At 34.7% G+C, this 21,683-nt stretch overlaps 7 protein-coding genes across 15 annotated transcripts; 4 read left to right on the top strand and 3 right to left on the bottom strand.

The window, feature by feature from the left end:
- Positions 1-2: 2 nt before the first annotated feature.
- Positions 3-1,552, bottom strand: LOC108966434 (anamorsin homolog). Of its 2 annotated transcripts, XM_018929337.1 has the most exons (5): positions 1,455-1,552; positions 1,188-1,386; positions 728-1,108; positions 503-630; positions 3-448 (listed from the first exon to the last, which is right to left on the bottom strand). In XM_018929337.1, the coding sequence occupies exons 2-5, from the start codon at positions 1,321-1,323 to the stop codon at positions 335-337; spliced, it is 759 nt and encodes a 252-aa protein (XP_018784882.1). In that variant the 5' UTR covers positions 1,324-1,386; positions 1,455-1,552; the 3' UTR covers positions 3-334. The 2 variants fall into 2 exon arrangements, with proteins under 2 accessions (XP_018784882.1, XP_018784881.1); XM_018929336.1 differs by lacking the exon at positions 1,455-1,552 and having other exon boundaries at positions 1,188-1,438.
- Positions 1,553-1,731: 179 nt separating this feature from the next.
- Positions 1,732-2,509, top strand: LOC108966427 (60S ribosomal protein L21). The gene is made up of 2 exons (XM_018929324.1): positions 1,732-1,808; positions 1,941-2,509. Exon 2 carries the CDS (start codon positions 1,962-1,964, stop codon positions 2,439-2,441), a length of 480 nt encoding a protein of 159 aa, XP_018784869.1. The 5' UTR covers positions 1,732-1,808; positions 1,941-1,961; the 3' UTR covers positions 2,442-2,509.
- Positions 2,510-2,936: 427 nt separating this feature from the next.
- LOC108966426 (RNA polymerase I-specific transcription initiation factor RRN3) lies at positions 2,937-6,107 on the top strand. The gene is made up of 8 exons (XM_018929323.1): positions 2,937-3,541; positions 3,597-4,078; positions 4,140-4,264; positions 4,335-4,591; positions 4,659-4,792; positions 4,983-5,158; positions 5,216-5,465; positions 5,525-6,107. The coding sequence occupies exons 1-8, from the start codon at positions 3,323-3,325 to the stop codon at positions 5,763-5,765; spliced, it is 1,884 nt and encodes a 627-aa protein (XP_018784868.1). The 5' UTR covers positions 2,937-3,322; the 3' UTR covers positions 5,766-6,107.
- Positions 6,107-8,603, bottom strand: LOC108966425 (zinc finger protein 808-like). Of its 2 annotated transcripts, none has more exons than XM_018929321.1 (7): positions 8,507-8,603; positions 8,301-8,453; positions 8,128-8,237; positions 7,545-8,069; positions 7,277-7,474; positions 6,909-7,202; positions 6,107-6,847 (listed from the first exon to the last, which is right to left on the bottom strand). In XM_018929321.1, the coding sequence occupies exons 1-7, from the start codon at positions 8,516-8,518 to the stop codon at positions 6,109-6,111; spliced, it is 2,031 nt and encodes a 676-aa protein (XP_018784866.1). In that variant the 5' UTR covers positions 8,519-8,603; the 3' UTR covers positions 6,107-6,108. The 2 variants fall into 2 exon arrangements, with proteins under 2 accessions (XP_018784866.1, XP_018784867.1); XM_018929322.1 differs by having other exon boundaries at positions 8,301-8,450.
- A 534-nt stretch (positions 8,604-9,137) lies between these two features.
- On the top strand, positions 9,138-10,765 carry LOC108966361 (deoxynucleotidyltransferase terminal-interacting protein 2). Its single transcript, XM_018929210.1, has 4 exons — positions 9,138-9,407; positions 9,465-9,805; positions 10,284-10,448; positions 10,519-10,765. Exons 1-4 carry the CDS (start codon positions 9,227-9,229, stop codon positions 10,726-10,728), a joined length of 897 nt encoding a protein of 298 aa, XP_018784755.1. The 5' UTR covers positions 9,138-9,226; the 3' UTR covers positions 10,729-10,765.
- Positions 10,719-11,842, bottom strand: LOC108966363 (iron-sulfur protein NUBPL). Its single transcript, XM_018929211.1, has 3 exons — positions 11,751-11,842; positions 11,554-11,695; positions 10,719-11,487 (listed from the first exon to the last, which is right to left on the bottom strand). Exons 1-3 carry the CDS (start codon positions 11,781-11,783, stop codon positions 10,775-10,777), a joined length of 888 nt encoding a protein of 295 aa, XP_018784756.1. The 5' UTR covers positions 11,784-11,842; the 3' UTR covers positions 10,719-10,774.
- A 477-nt stretch (positions 11,843-12,319) lies between these two features.
- Positions 12,320-20,814, top strand: LOC108966420 (sarcolemmal membrane-associated protein). 7 transcript variants are annotated; one of them, XM_018929313.1, is made up of 5 exons: positions 12,320-12,492; positions 13,156-13,397; positions 14,977-16,628; positions 16,742-17,392; positions 17,997-20,814. In XM_018929313.1, exons 3-5 carry the CDS (start codon positions 14,979-14,981, stop codon positions 19,497-19,499), a joined length of 3,804 nt encoding a protein of 1,267 aa, XP_018784858.1. In that variant the 5' UTR covers positions 12,320-12,492; positions 13,156-13,397; positions 14,977-14,978; the 3' UTR covers positions 19,500-20,814. The 7 variants fall into 7 exon arrangements, with proteins under 7 accessions (XP_018784858.1, XP_018784857.1, XP_018784854.1 ...); XM_018929312.1 differs by having other exon boundaries at positions 13,153-13,397; XM_018929309.1 differs by lacking the exon at positions 13,156-13,397.
- Positions 20,815-21,683: the final 869 nt, after the last annotated feature.

The following is a 21,683-nucleotide window of genomic DNA, read 5'->3' as shown; positions in this document are numbered from 1 at the left end:
AATTACATACGTATATAAAACTTCTACATACGAAATATTGATATTTTCAAGATATTTGGAAAGGCTAAATAAATCTAATGATTGATTTAATAGGGTGGTCCAAAAACGGCAACGGCAAACGAACACACTTAAACTTCGGAAATCAAACCTGGAAATTAAGTAAACTGCTGCAAAGTTTAGTAATGTTTGTTTGCAGACAAGAAATCTCGATTTCCTAAAACTATTTCCTCACATCAGTCGGAACTAAATATGCTATATTAATTCTTAGATGCGTTTGCACAATATTATTAAATACGAATACATGTAAATCACAGCAAAGTGTATTGGTGATTGCTTAGATATCATCATTAAGTAAATTGCCAGCCAATTCTACCTTTTGACCAGGCTTAAATGCAGGCATGCCAAGATACGGACATGAAGAGCAACGGAATGCATCACCCAAGTAGCACTAGAAAGAAATTCGTTAATTATAATTTTATGAAAATGAAGAGTTGTATCTTACATTGCCACAGCTGGATTTAGCATTTGCTGTGTCAGCCTTAGACTTTTGTGCAGCCTCAGTTTCAAGCTCTTCCGCTAAACCGCAAGAACAATTTTTGCAGGCCTTCCGTTTACCAGTGGTGCCACAAACTACACATAATGAGAAAAATAATATATATTATACACTTATTTTGTACTCTCTATTAGCAGATTATTTAAATATCATAAAATAAAACATTTTGCATACCTCTCAAGGTTTCAGGATCCGGTTTTTTCTTATCCTCTTCATCCAACAAATCATCTTCATCGATTAGCTCTTCATCGCCATCACCATTAACTTTCCATACCGATGGGGTTTTGCCATCTTTCTTAGCAAAGGACAACTTGATTGCTGAGCCAGTTTCATAATTTGGTTTCTGACTAGTCAAAGTGCCGTCCTCCTTATTTATAGTAACGTTAATGAAGCCAGAAAGTTTTAGTTCTTGTTGAAAAACTTCGGGTGTACCAAAAATACTGGCTAAATATAATTTTCCATTTGGCTTCAGCAAGCGCAGCAATTTATCGAAAGCATCTGTCAACTGTGCATTTTCAATTACAATTAGATCGAAAGTAGCCTCGCCGTAAGTGGCTGAATTAAGTATGTTGGGAGATAAAAGTTTCCAAATAAATTTCAGCTGAGTCATTTCTTTTTATGAAATAGTTCTTACCGAAAGTCAAGCGATTGATATTTTCTAGAATAACCTCACCGCCAGTTGCCTCTTTCAATTTTTCTGTACTGGCCTGTACAAGAGATGATTGTGTCCATATGAAAAGTGTTTTCTCTAAGCCTTTGAATTGTTCCATTTTCTTAATCTTTTATTATCTGTAGAAGATACTTTTTGGCTATTATGTACGAATTTGCACAATCTGTTAAAATAGTTTATATGCTTTATAGATTTTTGTTGTACTCGACAATAAACAGCTGATTTACTGACAATTAGAAGTAGAGCTGCTAATTTACATTAAAAAATTTCGAACATCCGGTTTAGTTTGCTGATGCATTGTTCGGTTGATTTAGGTATACTTTAAAATTTCCACTATTTTCCAAAAATTTAAAAATGTTCATATAACGCAATACATCATAAAATATAAATTGTCATATCAATAAATTAAATTATTATTTTAGCTCTGATTCTTCCATCACCACTTTGTTGAACAAACCAATAGGCAAATGTCAAAAATTCGAACTGTCAAAACCGATTTGTCATTGGACTGGCAATACTGTTTGTCTTTCTTTCTTCCCTCTTTCTCGACTCCATCTTGGACCGCGTGGACATCATTTCCTAAAGGTTAGTGAATTTTTTGTGAAAAAGTGCTCAAATAACACAAAATTCACACTAAAAATACCTAACAAAAGTGCAAAAGCAACAACGTTAATTACCTATAATGAAATCCGTACTAAATATTTGTGAATTTTGCAGGCAACCAAGACAAGCAAAAATATGACCAATTCAAAGGGTTATCGTCGCGGCACTCGAGACATGTTCTCGCGCCCCTTCCGCAAGCATGGTACCATTCCCCTGTCTACATACATGCGTGTGTTCAAAATCGGCGATATTGTCGATATTAAAGGACATGGTGCCGTACAAAAGGGTATGCCCTACAAGGCTTACCACGGAAAAACCGGTCGTGTATACAACGTTACCCCACATGCCGTTGGTGTCATTGTAAACAAACGTGTGCGCGGTAAGATCCTACCCAAACGTATTAATGTACGTATTGAACATGTGCATCACTCCAAGTGCCGTGAGGATTTCTTGCGCCGTGTCAAGGAGAATGAGCTTAAATTGAAGGAAGCTAAAGCTAAGGGCGTATATGTGAATTTGAAACGCCAACCCAAGGCACCTAAACCAGCTCACTTCGTTAAGCAGATTGAGGAACCAATCCAATTGGCACCAATTCCATACGAATTCGTTGCTTAAGCGGAGCTTTTTTATGTATGTAATTCTGTTTGTATGTGAAAAAATAAATAGAAACAAATTCTATGGAATCTGAACTTGTTGCTCTTATTATAAACATATGAAATGTTACGAGTTAATAGCGACTGGAAGTTATTTTTTTAAATATTAAAATATATGTAGGTAAAGGCTTGATTCAAATCTGTATGCCTCAAATTACACAGTATTCCTTCAGAAGATAAACTCAAATTATTAAACCGTTATTCATTAAACTTTCTAATGAAGATTTATTTTTTGTCTTCTCATTAAAATTATTAATAAAAAGTGAGCATCATTTTCAAATTTATTTAGGCGTTGATATGACAAACAAAAAATTACATTGTACGGTTATAAAAAATTTAAAATTATAAAAACAACGTACCAAGTACTTATTTTTGTTAGCACTAAGCTATAACCAACAGTCAAAATACATCACTGACTGCCCGCCACTACCAAAGAAAAATTTTCCTTTCACAACACTGTTTTTGACATTTACAAGATCCCGTGAAATTTTCCGCAACGTGCTCTTTAACTTTTCTCGCACACGTCTGCAATTATTTTGAAATACGACTTAATTGTCGGAAAACCAATAAATTTGGTTTCTTTTTAAGTTAAACGAGAAATGTTAGGAACTTGTGAGGTAGGATTAGCGCAGTTTAGTAAAGGTGAAGTGATTCAATTAAAACGCGGAAGTAAAAGAACAATACATACACTTGAGTTTCATAAACGTATACACCCAGTTGCGGTGGAGGTTAATCACATTTCTGTGGTACATTCTTAAATAGCCATCCCAATTATAACCTATACGTTGCAACATATTTGTGGGACTAGTGGTTTCGCTTTGAAACGATTATAACTGTGCAATAATGTCGTCGGTATATAGTGCTAAAACAGGGCTCTCGTCCATACTAAAAGCTTATTCACCAGCTGAACGAGAAAGGGCTAAAAATATAGCCATCAACAAAGTTCGTTTTGAAATACCCAAACAAAAGGGTATTCTGGATGCAGTCGAAGCTGTCAATGACCACAACAACTTTCAGCCCTTAAATGAATTTGTGGCATTTCTAAAAGAAACTGAAATAAGCGTAAGTTTATTGTATGCATTATAAAATATTCGTTTATTTTTCTTTACAATTGCAGGACAATGAATTTTCGCAAATAATGTCGGATGCACACAAATTAATATATGATTTAAGTCCGAAATTTACAAATCTGGTAGAGGCACTCATCTCATTACCATGGACAAAAAGACAACCTGCGGCATTGCAAGCTTATACAGAATTTTATATTGACATTATGGTTGCAAACAATAAATATGTGGAATTCGGCATACCCAAGTTAATTTCATTGTGGATACCAGCTGATACTGATGAGGCAATGTGGCCAAATGGCACACCAATAGATAATGTTAAAATAGAATTAGACGCAATACATAATTTGTTGGATCGTATTTTAACAGCTATACCAATGACTTTTGAAGTCGTGCTGGAAACTATTGAAAATAAATTTCCATACTTCAAGAAAGCCACTCATGTAATCGCCGGTTATGTACATAACGTGCTATGGTTAACTGAATATAAACCTATTTTCACAGAATTCGTCATGCAATTGTTAATGCAAAAGTAAATTAATTTTTTGTATGAAAAATTTCTTAATATTAATTTGAATTTTTCACTGTTTTAGATTGGTTGTGCTGGATGTGAATGCACCAAGAAGCGAAATAGAGGAAACAGAATGTGAAGAGGATGAGGAATTGGAAGAAGAGAATGACGACCAAGAAATTTTCGAAATGGACGATTGCCAAAAATGTAAGTACAAATTTTATTTCAATAATTTCTTGTATTTATGAAAACTAACATCATTTTTATTTATCTGCAGCCTCTATCGCTAATCAAAAGGTCGATGATTTGTTGCCAATGAAGCATACAATTGCGCATACACTCGATATTTGCATGGAGAAAATGTTTAATTTCTTAGATACAAGAAATCCGTATGCTCTCAATACAACCGCAGAACAAAGACTGCAACTGAACAAATTTTGGAAAGTGCTGCTTACAGTTTTTGATAATGTGATATTGCCTTCCCACAATACTCACCATGTGCAGTTTTTATTATTTTACCACAGTAGTTTTAAGGTAAGTTTCTTTTTTAAGCTTTAATATACATTTTAAAATAACTATACGCATTTACCTTTTCATACAGAACACAATTGCAGAGGCTTTTCTACAATCCCTTTGGGACAAAATTAAAAATCCAAATGTGTCGGCAGTCATACGACAGGCAGCTGTTGGTTACATAGCCAGTTTCTTGGCGCGTGCAAAATTTTTGCCATTACAGTAAGTGCTATTTTAAATTTACTAATTTTTGTTTTTATTATTTTAAATTTACTAATTTTTTTTTTTTATTATTTTAAATTTACTAATTTTTTTTTTATTATTTTAAATTTACTTCTTTTTTAATACTTTCACAATTAATATTTGTTTATATTAATTTTTATTATAAAATGCAATATTTTTTTAATTTTAGCATACTAAAATACTATCTCAAAGAACTCTGTGATTGGGCGCATCAGTATATTCAACGCTGTGATCAGTACCGTCAAAATGGTTCCTTGAAGGCGAACATTGTATTTTTCTCACTATGCCAAGCTGTTTTCTATGTTATAGCATTTCGCAGTCGCGATTTAACGGCTGACAGGAAAAGTATGTTTTTCTTTACTAATTTCAAGCACATGTTTCTAAAAAAATTTAAATTTGCAGGTTTATTGTTCCTACAATCTCTACAACTGTCCGCCATAGTTACTTGCAACTTTAATCCCCTACGCGTCTGTCTGCCTGCTGTGGCCACTGCATTCGCTGGTGTAACGCGTGCCTATCAGTTGGCCTATTGTCATGCGATATTAGAACGAAATGCACGTCGTAAATTAGCAACAGTGTATGCTAATGATACCGCCACACCAGAAGAAACACTTGACACATTCTTTCCCTTTGATCCGTATTTGTTGAAAATGTATGTATTATATTTTGTTGTCGATATAATTGAAATTCTAACGTTACTTCACATTTTAGGTCGGAGAAAAAAATATCACCACATTATCTGCAATACCAAGCCAGTGAAGCTGAGGAGGCATCCGTAGTTGCCACACATATGTCGCCACTGCGTCAACGCAAACGTGGCGACTCTGAGATGTGTGATGATATTGATGATTTCATAGTAGCTGATAAGCGTCAAAAAATTATGGAATTAGCGCGTAGTCAGGAGCGCGAAGCGCAATTCACATATGGACTATCGCCGGGTTTTCATATGTAAATGGACATGATATTGGCATATTGGTGCTGTTTCTATTATTTAGTTAATTTTCTTCAAATGTTGCGCTAGGTGTTATATTCACAGAAACATATTTTTTTTATGTTTGAAAGTTGTGATTTTTAGTAATTAATTTTTTATTTTTGTTTGAGGATATATAACCTAAAATATTCGTGCAACAGCTTGATATTTTTGCGTTTGAACTATATACTATTGTAAGACTTGTAAAAAATTAGTTCTTCAAAAGAAATGTATTTTGTTTTCCATATAAAAATGAAATTATTGAAGTTTAGTTAGTATAGAAGTTGTACAACAGTGAATTCAAAATAATATGCATACAATGAACCTAAGGTGCATTTTCCTTTTTATTGGTCGATTTCAATTTCTGTATGCCATGCTTAACTTTTAAATGTGCTATCCTTTGACCAGAAGTGCGGAATACGAGCTCACAGTGTTCACATTGAAACGGCTGCACGCCGGTATGCAGTCTTAAATGCACATTGAGCGCTTTCTTGGTCAAATAAGTTTTCATACAAACGATACAAATGTGCTTTGCACGCTCTGTGGTGTGTGTTAGCATATGCTGCTTCAACGTACTACTCAAACTGAAACTTTTATCACATGTGGCACATTTATGTAAACGTTCACCTGTATGCACAACTAAGTGACGTTTTAAATCGCATTGTTTACGAAATTTATCCTTACAAATATTACATTTATAAAGCTGCGGTGAATTTTTTACGCGTTTTTTAATTATATGTTGCATATTTGTTGCGCGACGTTTTGTTATTACATTAAATTCTACAACTTTAACAGAGACAGGATTTGTTAAGCTAGTGACAAACACTAATGCATTAATTATGTTTGTTGCATTCGGCTGCTGATTGGATTTATCTGTGTTTAGTACACATTTCAAGTGTGTCAACATGTGTGTTTTACAACGAGCTTTAGTTTCAAAGAAACGCGCGCAATAAGAACATTTGAAGCAACGAAGAAAGGCTGAAGCTGATATGCGTCGTTTACGATTATAAACCCCATGATATATACGCCGGTGATCACGTAGTGTGGAGGAATTGGAAAAATGTCTGCAAAAAGAAAATTAATAAATATTTATTGTATATATAGGCAGAAGTTACAAAGGAAAACCTTTCGCATGTAATGCATTTCCATTTAGACACAACACGCTTCATTTTTAAGTGTTGCATATTAATTATTGTTTCTGGTGGGCAATCTGCAGCGGAAGAATCTTGTATTCCACTGCTGCTTTCCGTACTATTGCCATTTGTATAGATTTCAGTAGGTGTTGGTAGTAGTTGTTGCAATAATTCAGAGTCTGCATCAAATTGTTTGTGTTTGTGGTAAGTAAGTGCGATGCTGGATTTGAACATTTCTTCACATATTTTGCATTTATATGCGACTTCGTAAATTTGCTCGTGGGTGCTAAAATCATTAAAAACAAAATTATATATTTATTTATTAAAATGTATGTATGTATATATTTATTATATCTATACCTCATATGTTTGTCCAGAAATCGCAGTGAACTAAATCCTTTACTACAAACTGCGCAGGGATAATATTTTGCCGGTATGCCTTGCTGCTCACTTAAACGATGTATCTTCATATGCTCGTGGAGCTTCGATTTGGTGCTGAATGCACGCTCACACAATCCACAGCTGTAGGGCCGCTCACTTGTATGTACACGTCGGTGTCTTAAATTATATCACATATTTATTGATTCTTATATGGTTAAATTTCACACATTTTTTATTATGTGCTAACCTGATGTAATCGTATGATTTTCGAAATTCTTTAGCGCAAAATTCACATATATATACAGCACATCCATCTTTCCTTACAGTGCGCTGCACACTCAGGTAGCATTCAATACCTTGCGCATTTAAACGATCTTTAAGTAGCACCTCATCAATAATACATTCTTCTTCTGGTTGCTGTGTTGGCACTTCAATAAAATTTTTGGGGTTGTCTAAGACATTTACGTTTGTAGCATCAAAATTCTCTTCAAATTCCAAGACAGATGCTGGTAAGGAACTCATTTCCATTTGAAATGTTTTGAGTTGCTCCAAAACGCTTTGAGTTAATGCCAAATCATCATCTTCTATTTTATCAATAGCATTTTTAGATCTATTACCATCTTTGTGCACTAAATTTATGTGCCTACTAAGTTTTTGTTTGCTCCCATATACAGATGGACATCGGTCGCAGGCGTAGCTCTTTGCATGTCCCAATATTTTTGACGGGTGCACCTTTTCAACATGTAAACGTAAATTATTTTTTTGAGCAAAGCTGAAAAAAATTATATGCGATTAATATAAAATACATTATGTACATATGCATGACTTACCTGAGTGGACATTTAATGCATTGGAAACGCTTTAAATTTGAATCGTGTTTCTCTAAATAATGTCGTCGCAATGAGGAATCTTGTGAAAAGCGCTTATGACATTCCGAGCACTACTCCAGCAAAATACGTTTTAAAATAAAATTATTTATTATAAAAATTGAATAATTTTGTACCTCAAAGGGTTTATCTGGCAAATGTATAACCTCATGACGGCGCAGAAGAGATGGTTTTGTAAAACGCTTACTGCATGTAAGACACGTAAATCGGCCAGCCTTGTGGTTAATTCGAGTTCCTTGATTACTAGGAGGGCCTTCTGTATTGTACTGCTGTAAAATTTAAGATTTAATTGACGTTTTTTTAAATAATTCAAAATACATACGCTGTCATCCATAATGTCTAATATATTCTCTAATAATGAAATTTTAGAAATTTAATATTTGCGATTGATTTAAATGTAATTTGTTACATATTATTTTTATTTATTAAAAAGCAAAGAAAAGAAGTCAATTGGACAAACAAAATAGAATAACAAATATTAGACCAAACAAAACAAAAAGGAGGTAGAAAAAGAATCATATGTGAGAATTGGGAAACGCCAAAAAATTATTAAGTGTGTTACTTAACTGCTAACTATGACTAGCTGGCAAAGTTTTTGCTAGGGAAGCGTGTCATATTATAAAAAAATAGAAGAAATCAGCAAGATAGCGTAAAAAACTGAGAACGCGCCTAATTTCTGTTAATGAAATATCTACTAGCACTATTTGATTTATAAGATTTTACGAATTTACTTTAATCTTGTTTCTATTTCTATCATTCTGGGCAGCATTGAAATTTCGAAAGATCACCTATTTTTAGTTGATTTGTGCTCTGTAAAAATAAATAAAAAATGTAACATTTTAAAAACAATATTTGTCAATAATAAAAATTAAGGGTTACCAACACCACAATGCCATTTTTTAAATAAATTAATCTGGCAACAAATTTGAGTCTTACAATTCATATGACGTTTTCAAAATTCACGCGTGCTAAGCAGTGATTAGTTTATAAATATTTTCAAAAATTTCAAATTTCAATGTAAATATTCAATACTAATTCAAAAATGTCTTTGTTTGTTTTGGATACTGCTGGTGATACAAATTTGCTAGAACGTGAAACGCATGGAACAGCCACAGTTGAAACCAATTCACAATGGCGTACTTTGGAAGAAGGCGTCAGACATGACCAAGAAGCAGTCAACGAAGAAGCAGAAGTGGAAAATGATGAAGATGAGGATTACTTTGGTAATTAAAATAATCCATAGTGTTTCAAAATCAATTCATTGCGGAAATTAATTTTAGGTTTGCCACCACCCAACATTGACATTTCGCAAATCATCAAAGAGGAACTAGCTAAAATACAAACACCGAAAAGTGACATTGAAGAAAAATTAGATAGACTTACTGAAAGAATTGATTCGGTTTTATTGCAAATGAAGGAAAATCCTGTAAAAATTCCCCAAGGGCGTTACAATAAAATGGATTTCTCTGATTACAATCCAGCGACCGGAAAGTTTGATGTGGAACTTAAATTAAAAACCGATGTAGAGAAGGAAATGGCGAAATCACAATTAGTACCTGGTTTTGGTAGATTAAAAGAGCTACCATTCCTTACTAAAAAGAAACAACGGGAAATTGGTAGGGTAAGTTATATACAGATCAGAATAAGATCATATAAACACAAAACATCTGATGATATATTCGACATCTTAAGCCGCAAGTTGATTAGTGCGGTCGTTACCTTTTGGCATTGTTTGAAGAAGATTTCATCCAAAGACTCGTACATATTGCCAGCAAAACAATAGTTTCACTCGCTGTAATCTTAGCAGTTGTGTCAGAACTTGTGACAACTGCTGTAAGGCCGGCGGGACAGTAATGTTCACAACATTAGACTGTCAACGGTAATAAAGTTTTGTGCCGATGATTTAATTTGGAACACACATTAATTCACTTTTTGAAACGCACTGTTTTGACAATATATGTATATATAATAAGAAATCTTCCGAGATGCCTTAAGGTACACATTGATGACTTCTTTAGTAAACTGATGAATGTTTGAAAAATGTATTATCAATTGCGTTGGTTTTTGGAATTATTTATTAATGTATTTTTACTTCAAAGATTGAGCGCTCTAAAACGAAGGGTCCTGGTTGGTACAATCTACCAGCTACAGAACAGACAGAGGAAACCACCAATGAGCTTAAAATACTGCAAATGCGCTCCGTACTTGATCCTAAGCATTTTTACAAGAAGAATGATCTGAAAGTCCTCCCAAAATATTTCCAAGTAAGTTGTACTTGAGCAAAAAACAAAAAAACAAAAAACAATTCATATAAACATTATGTTGCAAATTCAGATTGGCACAGTGCAACATTCGCCCTTAGATTACTACAGCGAGCGTGGAACACGTCACAAAAAACGTTCATTGGTAGATGACTTGCTAGAGGATGAAACTGCGCAAAATTATACAAAACGGAAGTTCAAAGAGGTTGTTGCACGTCGTGAAAAATATGCACACCGCAGGGCGATGCAAAAAATGAAAAAGCAGAAGAAAAATAAGTCTTAAATATTTTTTTCTTTTAATTGTGTTAATAAATTAAAATATACAAATTTTATTTCTTTTCCTGCTCGCCGGTTACGCTTTTCTGTAACGCCTGAGTAAGAGATTCGGCTAATTTTTGGTAGCTTTTTGCATACTCTGTCTCGGGATATTTAATTACTGAAGGTACACCTTTATCACAACACTCCGTAATATTTCCATCCAATGGTATGGATGCCAAAACATTTGTACCAATTTGTTTTGTAAAGGAATCGGTTGCATTCTGAAAAATTTCCATACGCATTTGGCAATTTCCACAAATGGCATGTCCCATATTTTCTGTCAGTCCTATTATCGGTACGCCCAATTTACGGTACATTTGCGCACCACGTAGTGTCACTTCCAACGCTGCCTTTTGTGGTGTGCTAACTAATAACACGCCAGCTATTGGCACATTTTGAGCAAGTGAAAGGTGTACATCACCTGTGCCAGGTGGTGTATCCACAATAAGTATATCAAGTGGCGACCAAACTGCACCTTTTAAAAGTCGTTGCACTGCAGACATTACGAGAGGACCACGCCATATTATTGCGTCCGTTTGTTTTGCGAGTAGACCCATGGATAGACATTTAACACCGTAGTTAATGGGTGGTATCATTAAATTATTGTCATCAACTAAAGGTTCTTCATGTATGTTCATCATTAGAGGCACAGATGGTCCAAATATGTCGGCATCTAATAACCCAACATGTTTACCCATATTTGCAAGACTAACAGCTAGATTGACTTTAAATATAAAAAAATTTGCAATATTTGGAAAATTATTTTTACACTAGTTTCGATGTCACATACCGGCTACAGTGGATTTGCCTACTCCACCTTTACCAGAAGCTACAATTACTATATTCGTTACACCTGGCAGTGACGCTCTTTTAGGTAGTCCCCGTGCCATAAGTTCCTGCTGTTTTGGTGTCAAATGTGTAGCAAATGATCGCTGAAAATTACAATGTGTGAATTCAAGAAAGCAATATTTAATAAAGTTGTTGTACCTTACATAAATATAGAAAATTGGCCCGAAGCATTTTGCAGCAAAATAATTGTGAAAATCAAAACTAACACGATGTAAACAAAAATCAGCTGATGGATTATGTGGGATGCTTAAAAATTTATAGTGCGTACACATGTATCATTACATTGTCTAATGTGTAAAATTTAAAAATTGTTTTAATAGTACATAATTAGTTGTAAAAAAGTACAATAAAAAATAATGATACCAACGTAATAATTTATATTTGTATTTAGATATGTAATATAATTTGGATTTGGATTCAGATGATGATATGATTTCAAACCATTTTAGAAACATCACAAACTTTTATTACATAAAATAATTTATATTGATATATTTGAAAAAAAAAATCTTCAAAATTAATATTAAGAAACGACTAGGTCTTTAAATACATACGAAACTTGAAAATCAAAGTTGAGCTATTAAAAGTCGCCGAAATGATTTTCCACAAGAATTTTTAGTAGCAACCATAAAACACAACAATTACATACTTCAAATTGTAATGACAGTATGGCAGCACTTTGTTACGATTTTCAATCAATTTCTTCTCTTCTGCACGAAACGACTGAAAAAATTCCTGTGAATATAATAAGAATTAAAAAAACGAATAAATATAATAATTTTACGTTTTAAATGCGATACATTTAATTAATATTATATAGTTACAAAATTTCATTTGTTTCTAATTAATTGCGAACAAAGTTTTGCAAACGATTTGTGAGGTGAGTGTGTGTTCATGTAGATATTAATTGTGTTGTTGTAGCAATTGTAGCTGTTTGGTCAGGGCGGGCAGAAAAAGCAGCCATATAGAATCATCGACATCGGTGAGGAGTAAACAGCGGAATATAAAGGAACAGCGAACAATAGAAAACGAAATACGAGATTGTCAGGTTTAAAAAGCGAGCGTGAATATAAAGAAATACAATCGATTATATGAAATGCGAAATAATATAAGCAATGAAGATATATTTGAGCCAAGAAGAAAAAATTGTAATACAGTAAATATAGCCGTAAAGTGCCAAGTGCCTATATGTATATCAACCAAAAAAGATAAACATGGATGAGGTAGAAACTCTTTGGCAAAACAGTTAGTGAGATAACAAAAGGGCAACAACAGCGAACAGTTGCCCATAACGAAGTTTGTGTCACAAGTGCAATTAAACTCAATTAAGCAATTTAAAGTTGAATTAATATATATATTAATTTGGTGTGTTGTGCATAAGTTGTTTTATAACTACAGTTGGAATAAGTAAGCACAGAAGTGCCAAACCGAGCTTATTTTTATATAGTGAATATCCCCACCACCAATACTGTTTTTGTCGCCTCTTAAATATTCGTTTATTGTGCATAATAAAGAATTTCTACTTTGTCATTCTGTGCAGCAGTAAAGCGCTACTCGTCAATCAGGCAGTCAACGACAGTGTAGTGATTACTCGGTCAAATTGTCTTGCGGAGCCAATAACATTATAGCCATAGCACCATTGTGTCAGTGTAATCGACTCGCAACGAAAGACACGGGTGGAGTGCAACAACGAAATACATAACAAAAACATATATAGTGACTATAGTGTAATGGAAATGCAAGTTGATGCATAAAAGCGGGTCTGTGGCAGTTGCAGTTTTGCTGGTATGGAACTGGTCAGGGTATGCACACAGCATGTTTGTCGCTTCACATTGCACGCCATAAGTGGGAACCATTATAACTCACATTTTACAGACATGAATGTAGCGTAAATAATATGCAGGTGCTACATTTATGTACAACATTAGTTGGCTTATTTATTGAACACATTTACAAAATGTATTTTGCTTCAAATTTAATCAGAAAGTCATTCTATCTCGATTGTACTCTCTATACAACTTTCTTTCTTTCGTCATAGGATGTTATTGATACTTATTGCATATTAATGCCTTTTTCATTTCTAGCTTAGTTTTTGGTGTCCACGTTGCCATTATTTATTTTCAGTTTTTTTTTTATTGATGCACAGTTATGGGCTATTTGACATACATACATATTTACATTAAGGTGCCAAATATAGTGTATTTATATGTAAATTTTTTCATTACTTTTTCTATTTTTATTGAATATTTATTTCTTTAATTATTCATAGCTTATTTTACTTGTATGATTTTCGAATGTTGCTGTTACGAGTATGATGACTATTAAAAAACAAAAAGTTTGTATAATTTAACCTAAAATTATTCTTCTATTCGTTGACAGTTAAGTGAAATATAATTAACATAAATCAGTTGGTTTAATCATGAGAAAAATATACCTTTGAAAATAAATCCTTAAATCTAACAACTAACTTCGTTTATATGTTTACAATTCAACATCTACATATATATATGTATGTATAGAAATATTTTTACAACAATGTATGTATGTAGATACATGTGTACATGTACACATAAGTAAATACATACATAATTTTACCAGACATTCTTGCTATTTTTATAGAAATATATTTCCCAACTTATTTCAGTGGCCTGTGTGAGAAAGCAATTCATTATGAAGTATTATTTGTTGAAAATGCAATATGTTTCAAGAGTTTCTGGGTTATTGCCTCTGGTATTCAATGTATGGATACTTGTTAGTTTGTTTACTTTACGCATGCATGCAACACGTTCGGTTTGTGCGCGTATCAAAGATACTTATGCTAATACATATTTACAACATTATACATTTTTGTGTGTTGATCAATTATAAATAAATAAAATCAATCTAATAATCATTTTATTTAATGCTTAGGAAACTTGAAAATACTTGCTAAATAAAGAAATAGAATTCACCAAATTAAATTTCCACTTATTAAAAAACAGTGCGTTCAAATGGCAGCGTTTGCCTATTAACTATTCATACCTTTGCCTATAAATGATTTATTTCTAAAAGTGGCACACTCAATGAGTAATATTTATATTTATAGAAAAAAATAGATAAAAAATTGTATTTGACAACCAGCAGCCCTGAAAATATATATTTTTTAAATAAATACCCGGCGCTTTTTACTATTTAATTTTTTAACCGCAATCCACTATCTGCACTTTGAGAAATTTATGTGCGTACATAGAACGTCATATCACCGCTTTAATATTGCTGATGAGTTGAATGTTTTACGCACATACGCACATACTTACATATGTTTATTTATTATTTGGTAATATATTTTCTATAACTTATTGTGATTTACACAATTTCGCTCCAGGTATGGTTTTAGCCAGCAACGAATGGCTCAACAATAGCGAAGATGAACAAAAGAGAACATCGGGAAGCACACAAACAGCAACAACAGCTAACACAACAGACACAGGTAATCGTGAGATCGCAGATACAACGGAAGTTCTTGCAAGGACGACAGAGATCACCAGCACTAATAATACAGCAATTCCAGCAGTCCCACTAACAACACCAGTAACAACAACGGGCGCTGCCAACGCAAATAACGAAATTATGTCTGAAAATCCAAATAATGAATCGCATGAGCAACAAGAGCAGTTAGCACAACAACTCAAAAATAGTATCGACGATATTCTACCTGCCGCAAATACCGAAGTGAACGATGAGGTGTCTATTACACGAGAAATTGTCAATAATAATAGAGAAGTGTTGAACTGTGATACTTCAAATACGAATGCTAATACCACTTATGCCAATAGTAATATTAATTCCAGCATAAGTGGTAATAGCGGTGAGAATGGCAGCGTTACAAATGTGAATACAAATGCCAATGAGAGTTTAGCCCAAATATCAAACAGCAATACAAGCACCAATAATGCCAATTTGTACTCGAATCCAAGTTCAAATGCGAGCACCCTACAATCACCCATTGTACGTCAATCGAAAGCGGTCACTATCACCACAGGTACGGCGCTATCGGGCGGTAATTTGCCGCTCAGCAGTCCCATTACACCGCAAGCGCTAAGCAGCGCACTACAATCGGTTATGAATGCTAGCAATAATGTCAACGCTGCCAATGCAGCGGTAGGTAATCTACAAAATACTTTTCTTAACACAATAGGCATGGATATTGGGCAGGCTGCGAAAGAGTTGGGCTCAGCTTTCGTTAGCGGTTTGGTGGAGGCACAAACGAATATAACAAATAATGGTAGCAATGCCGTACAAAATATAGGCAGCAGCAGTAATGCCAGTATGAATTTGGAAACGGCAGAAAATAATGGTCAAGCGAAAATCATACTCCTCTGCGAGGCCAACTCACATCCGTTCCAGACACGCACCATAAACCTCACGCCGAACATTGAATGTAAGGTGGGGCGGCTGATAGCAAAGAGTAAAGCATCCGAATCGAATGCTATATTTGATTGCAAGGTATTATCACGCAATCATGCGGTATTATGGTACACGGATGATTGCAAATTTTGGGTGAAGGATACAAAATCATCAAACGGTACATTCATTAATGAAAACAAACTTGGCACTGAGGCGGCGGAGCTACATTTCGGAGATATCGTCAAGTTCGGCGTTGATGTGCTAGAGAATTCGCGCAAAGAAGTGCATGGCTGTATTATTGCTTTTGTAAAGCTCTACTTGCCGGACGGACGTGAAGCGATATCAATCGATGCGACTGCCCAGCGTTCACAATACTCTGGTGAAGGTCGTATTAGCTACGAGGAAATGCATCGCTTGAATTTGTACATGCAAGAGGTGTCGCAGCGCGAGAAGGCGTTGAAATCGAAACTTTTCAATATACAAAATGTTTTGGATGCGACGCGCAAGAATTCTGCGCTGTGCTGGCAGTCGCTAATTGCCGAGGACCAATTGCTACACCGCATCAATTCGCTCGAAAAGAAATTGCAAATTATGGAGAAAAATGTGCCAGAGAGCGTACTGCGAAATGAGGTACATAGTTATGAAGGAACAATATTAATAATAAAATCATATCTGAACTATATGTATAGTTATATATAAATTCTTATGCAAACAAATTTTTTCTGCTCTCTATTTTATTTAAGGTACTAAAATTGCTCGAAGATAAAAACTCATATCAACTTACAGCCAAAGAAGCCTTACGCAAAGTCTACCAAGAGCGTTGTGATGCACTGCAAATGCTCTCGAAAATGGAATTAGCTTATGCCAATTCCGATGGTGAATGTAAAATATTACGCGATCAAATAATGAATACCAAGCAATCACTGCAGGACGTCAATACGCGTTTGCAACGACTCGAAACCGATTACAATGAATATAAAGAGGAAGCGGAACGCAAGCAACAAGAGATCAAAGAGCAGGAAGAGCAACGTCTCGCTGAAATGTCCGAGAAATTGCATCAACGCGAACAGGAATGTGACGATTTGCGACGCCGTGTGTCCGAATTCATGCTCCAGCGCGCTGAAATGGTAGATGAGGAGGAAAAGCGGGCCATTGAGAAGCTAGACGCAGCTATAGGCGACATGGATTTGGGAGATGATGATGACGACGATAATGAATTGGAAGAAAACGATGATAATGAAGATAAGTTTGATGAAGGTGATGGTGAACACAAGGAGGATGGAAATGAGAAAGATTCTACTAACAAAGCATTGCGTTCACCGCGAGTTACGAAGAGCCTTGAGATAATGAATGGCGTGGGAACAAAATTCTTGCATAGCAATGATGAAAAGGAGGTAAAGTTGATTTAGTTCTAACAAAACAAAAAAAAAAAAAATTAAAAAACGTTAACTTCGGTTGCACTGAAACTATAATACCCTTCACAAATCCAAAAACTTAATTTTGACCGGTCCGCTTGTATGACAGCTGACTAGTTCACATACTGCTGAGTATGTATACCTTCTAGGGTCTCTGACGTTTACTTCTGGGTATTACTTTGTGTCAAACTTAATTTACCGTATTCAGGGTATAAAAAATGGTGTTTTAAAACAGACGAAGAGCTAAAGTTGCCGCGAAAAATGAGAGTGACCCCTTGTTAAAATCTTACTTATCCAGAATAGACCCCGACATATTCAATATATGTCCTGCGTGCAATGAGTCTCCACATGCCACTGGCCACCTCTTTGCATGCCCCACCAACCCCACATCTAACACCCCTTTAATCTGACCCCGTCGAAACAGCACGTTCTTGGGTCTTCCGTTAGATGCCGTCGACGACAACCTGGCTAACCCTTGCCATCCCAACAACGACTAGATACCCCTTATAACAACAACAAGAACAACAGAGCACGTTTGCTTTTATATAAAAAAAATTCATGAGTATGTTCCTCTTTTCTTTAGGTCTTAAACAGTACGTCGAGATCTGATGTTTCACAAAAGGAGGATAAGCAAAAAAGCAATGCCAAGGAGTCCACGATACTCAAATGGCTGCAAAATTCGGATTTGAATCAAAAGGAAGGTTCCATTGATATCTTCAAGGCCATTTGTAATGACTCGGATTCGAGTGACGAACAAGAACTTCCATTACTTGAGAACGATGTTGTCATCGATAGCGAAAGTGGTATTGGTACCTCAATGGAGGATATAAAATTAAAATATAAGAAATCGAAAAATAAATTGCAAAGCGTTCAGAGCATTTTATGTCAATTGGTAGAGGCGGAAATGTCGAAAGAGTGCTACAAATCAGATGGTCCTAATACTACAGATACAGATGTAGAAAATGAGGCTTTAAAAGAAACACGCAACGAAGGGGGCTGCGCACCGATGGATCATGAACAAAAGCTATTATTACTCAAACATAGCGTAGCCCTATTGAGTGAAGCCTACAAAGAGATATGTGACAACCTGAACGAACATGAGTTACAGAAAGTGTTGACCGAGGATACAAAGGAGTTGTCACCGCCACCTGCGATAACGGTGCAAACACAATTCCAAAGTTATGCACCGTCATTCAACACCATCGCCACTGCGAGCAATAAGCTGATACCACAAGATACTTTGAAGCCACTAATAGAAGCTGCTGAGGATGAAGATGATGTAAAGGTGGATGATTTGGTTCAAAATAAACTACAGTCAGAGCAAACAGTTAATGATGACGCGCAAAGTGAAGAAGGCGTCACAGTGACTACACCGTCCACAATCGTTTCGAACGTTATGGCATGCGAAGAAGTCAATTTAAGGGATGAAGTGTGCGCCTATCAAGGGCAGATAAAGGAGTTAAATCTTAAGCTAGAGCAAGTCGAGAGTGACGCACAAAATACGCTCGAAATAATGCAAATAGAATGTGACACATACAAAGAAAAACTCGCCGAATTATCAAAAGTTGTGCAAAAAGCCTGCGAAGAGAAGCGGGAACTCGAGAAATTACTTGATAAACGGGCGGTCACCGTAGAAAACGAAGAGCTGCAAGCAGGACAAAACGGCGCCTCAATTGACGAACACAGCGACGCTGAAACGAAGGTACCCGTTAGCGTAGCCGAATTGTCAACCGAAGTTGGGGTCAAGGAAACAGCTGGTACGTTGCCGGACCGCAATGGCGTTGATTTGCAAAACGCAGATAGTAAGCAATACGGCGCGAGTACATTGGAGGCCGATTTCGAAGCGCAGCTGCATGATGATTTGGCGGCCTTAAATAGCAGTGCTCTGCAGCGCGAAGAGGAGCTGATCGTGTACAAAGAGCGACTGGAGRAGACACAAAGCGACAATCTGCAGTTACGCAACGAGATAGCGGAGCTGCTACTGAAATCCGGTACACAAACGCAAACGCATATGGTGAAGCAATTGCTGGCTTACGGTGCCGTAGTGGTGGCAATTATTGTTTACTTTATCACAATGTATTTCTAAGTGCGGCCGTTTGCTGCCTTCTACGCGGTATCTGTCAAAATAGTAAGCGATTCGATATGTGGAGCGAAGAGATAAATGCAATAAATAATAAAAATGCATTAGTACGGAAAAGGAAAGTTTGCAAAAAGTTGCGATTAAACAGCTGTACAGTGTACATACAAACAAAATATCTAGGCTGCATACAGAAAATGAGATAAACAGTCAGCTTTTGCTGCTGGTTTCATAAGCTATATGCAACTCAATGTGTAGCGCCCAAATCTAAACTAAATATTAGTTCAAATTAGAAAAGGTGCTATATATTTTTAATCTTTTCTAAATCTGAATTCTGAACTAATATGCAGCAACTTGGCAAAATTTCCAGCACAATTTCTTGTCCGGTATAGATTTGAAACATACACACTCACACGCCACAAGATAAATCAATAACATTGTGAAATAATTAGGTCCATTACGAATTCTTGTAGATATTAGCAAGCTTTTAGTTTGTAAACAAATTTAAATTGCCACAAAAAAGCATATTACTAAGGTAATCGAAATAAGCTAACTAAACGCAAATAAAAACAAACACCAATACGTATAAAATTAAAGCTAAATAATATTAATTATATAATGTATACAATATATAGCTTTAATGATAACACAGAAACGCAAACATAGGCAAAACCCTACGCCGAAAAATGTTATATTTGTTTACAAATGTACACACTAGCATATGTTCACAATATAAAGTGTTCATAATAATGAGTGTGCAAAAGTTATTCTGTGAAGCAAAAAAAATATTATTTATGATAAAAATGAACTGTATAAATTTGTGTGTGCATGTGTGCATTTAAATTAAGTGTGACGTTTATTTCCAGAAAAAGAAACGAAAACTTTAAAAAACATCTAAAACACTAAACTCTGAGCCCCACTCATCTCTGCTGCTTGCTTGGCTGTTACCTAATTGCGGTTGCATTCATAGTGCGTTGCAATTAAGTGAATATTGCATTTGTTTAAACTTAATTTAAATTATTGCATACGTAGACTCACAAAAAATATGTATAAGCCTTTATGCGTATATACATATATAGTAAATAGTAAACACGCGTACATTTTATAGGAAACGTATTCGTAAAAGCTATTATGAAATCGTAACACAATCACAAACTATATTCTATACTCTTACGGCGCTTATTTAACACTTACATTCATATTTACATACTCGTATACTATAATAAAAAAAATTATCATTTGCGTGGTTAGCAAAAACAACAACAGAAATGTACGAAAAAAGCGTTAATGTTTGATACATTCAAGAACTTTTTCAAAGTACATAGGTCATCAATGCCTAAAGCAGATCACGCCATAACTCAATTAAATATATTTAACATTTCACCTTATTTTATGCAAAACGAAGGTGTCAATGGCTATAATTCTACAATTTGTTATGCTTCGCTTCATTTGCTATCTCATTCTACCCAAATATATATATTGTATTATCATTTAAAACCAATTCCCTCATACCGCCCGCCCGCTCCAGTACAATTGTAATTCGCTTTGAATTATATTGCAAAACAATTGTTTGTTTATTGAAAATTGCTGGTAATTTCTGTTGATTAATTATAGAAAAAAATAAAAATAACACCTGATCTGTTTTTGTTTGTAAATTTTTGACCGCTTTACACTAACGCATAATGTGTGTATGTGTGCGTATGAAGCAATGCAGTTGTTTTTTTTTTTTTTAATAAAAAATTTGCAAATTGTGTGCTCTACATTAATTATTGATTATTATCTACTGCTATTATCATAATATTTAAATTGTTAGTTTTTAGTTGAAATTATTATCATAATTTGTAATAATATAATTTTATAAAACAAAACAAAAATGTAATATTCAAAACAGGCGAAATATGTATGTAATATTATTTGAAAATTATTGCGTAAATTATGTAGTGTATTTTATATGCTATTAAATGCGATACACAAACAATCACGCATCTTATTGAAAACGAAATACGAAATATAGAAGATAAAGAAATCACGAATAAAAACAATTATTAAATTCTTATGCGTGTGTACTGATTATTTTCTTAAAAAAATAAAAAAAAAGGTTGCACGTAGCTCACAATTAACGACGGGTGCTTGTGTTAAACATCTAGCAATTACATAATTACTGCAGATTTATATTAGAAATATTAATGATAC

Source organism: Bactrocera latifrons, unplaced genomic scaffold (genome assembly GCF_001853355.1).
Source record: "Bactrocera latifrons isolate USDA-ARS-PBARC rearing strain unplaced genomic scaffold, ASM185335v1 scaffold_16, whole genome shotgun sequence".
NCBI classification, from domain to species: domain Eukaryota; kingdom Metazoa; phylum Arthropoda; class Insecta; order Diptera; family Tephritidae; genus Bactrocera; species Bactrocera latifrons.
Note: the sequence above shows the minus strand (reverse complement) of the source record. Positions and strands in the feature narration are given on the sequence as shown.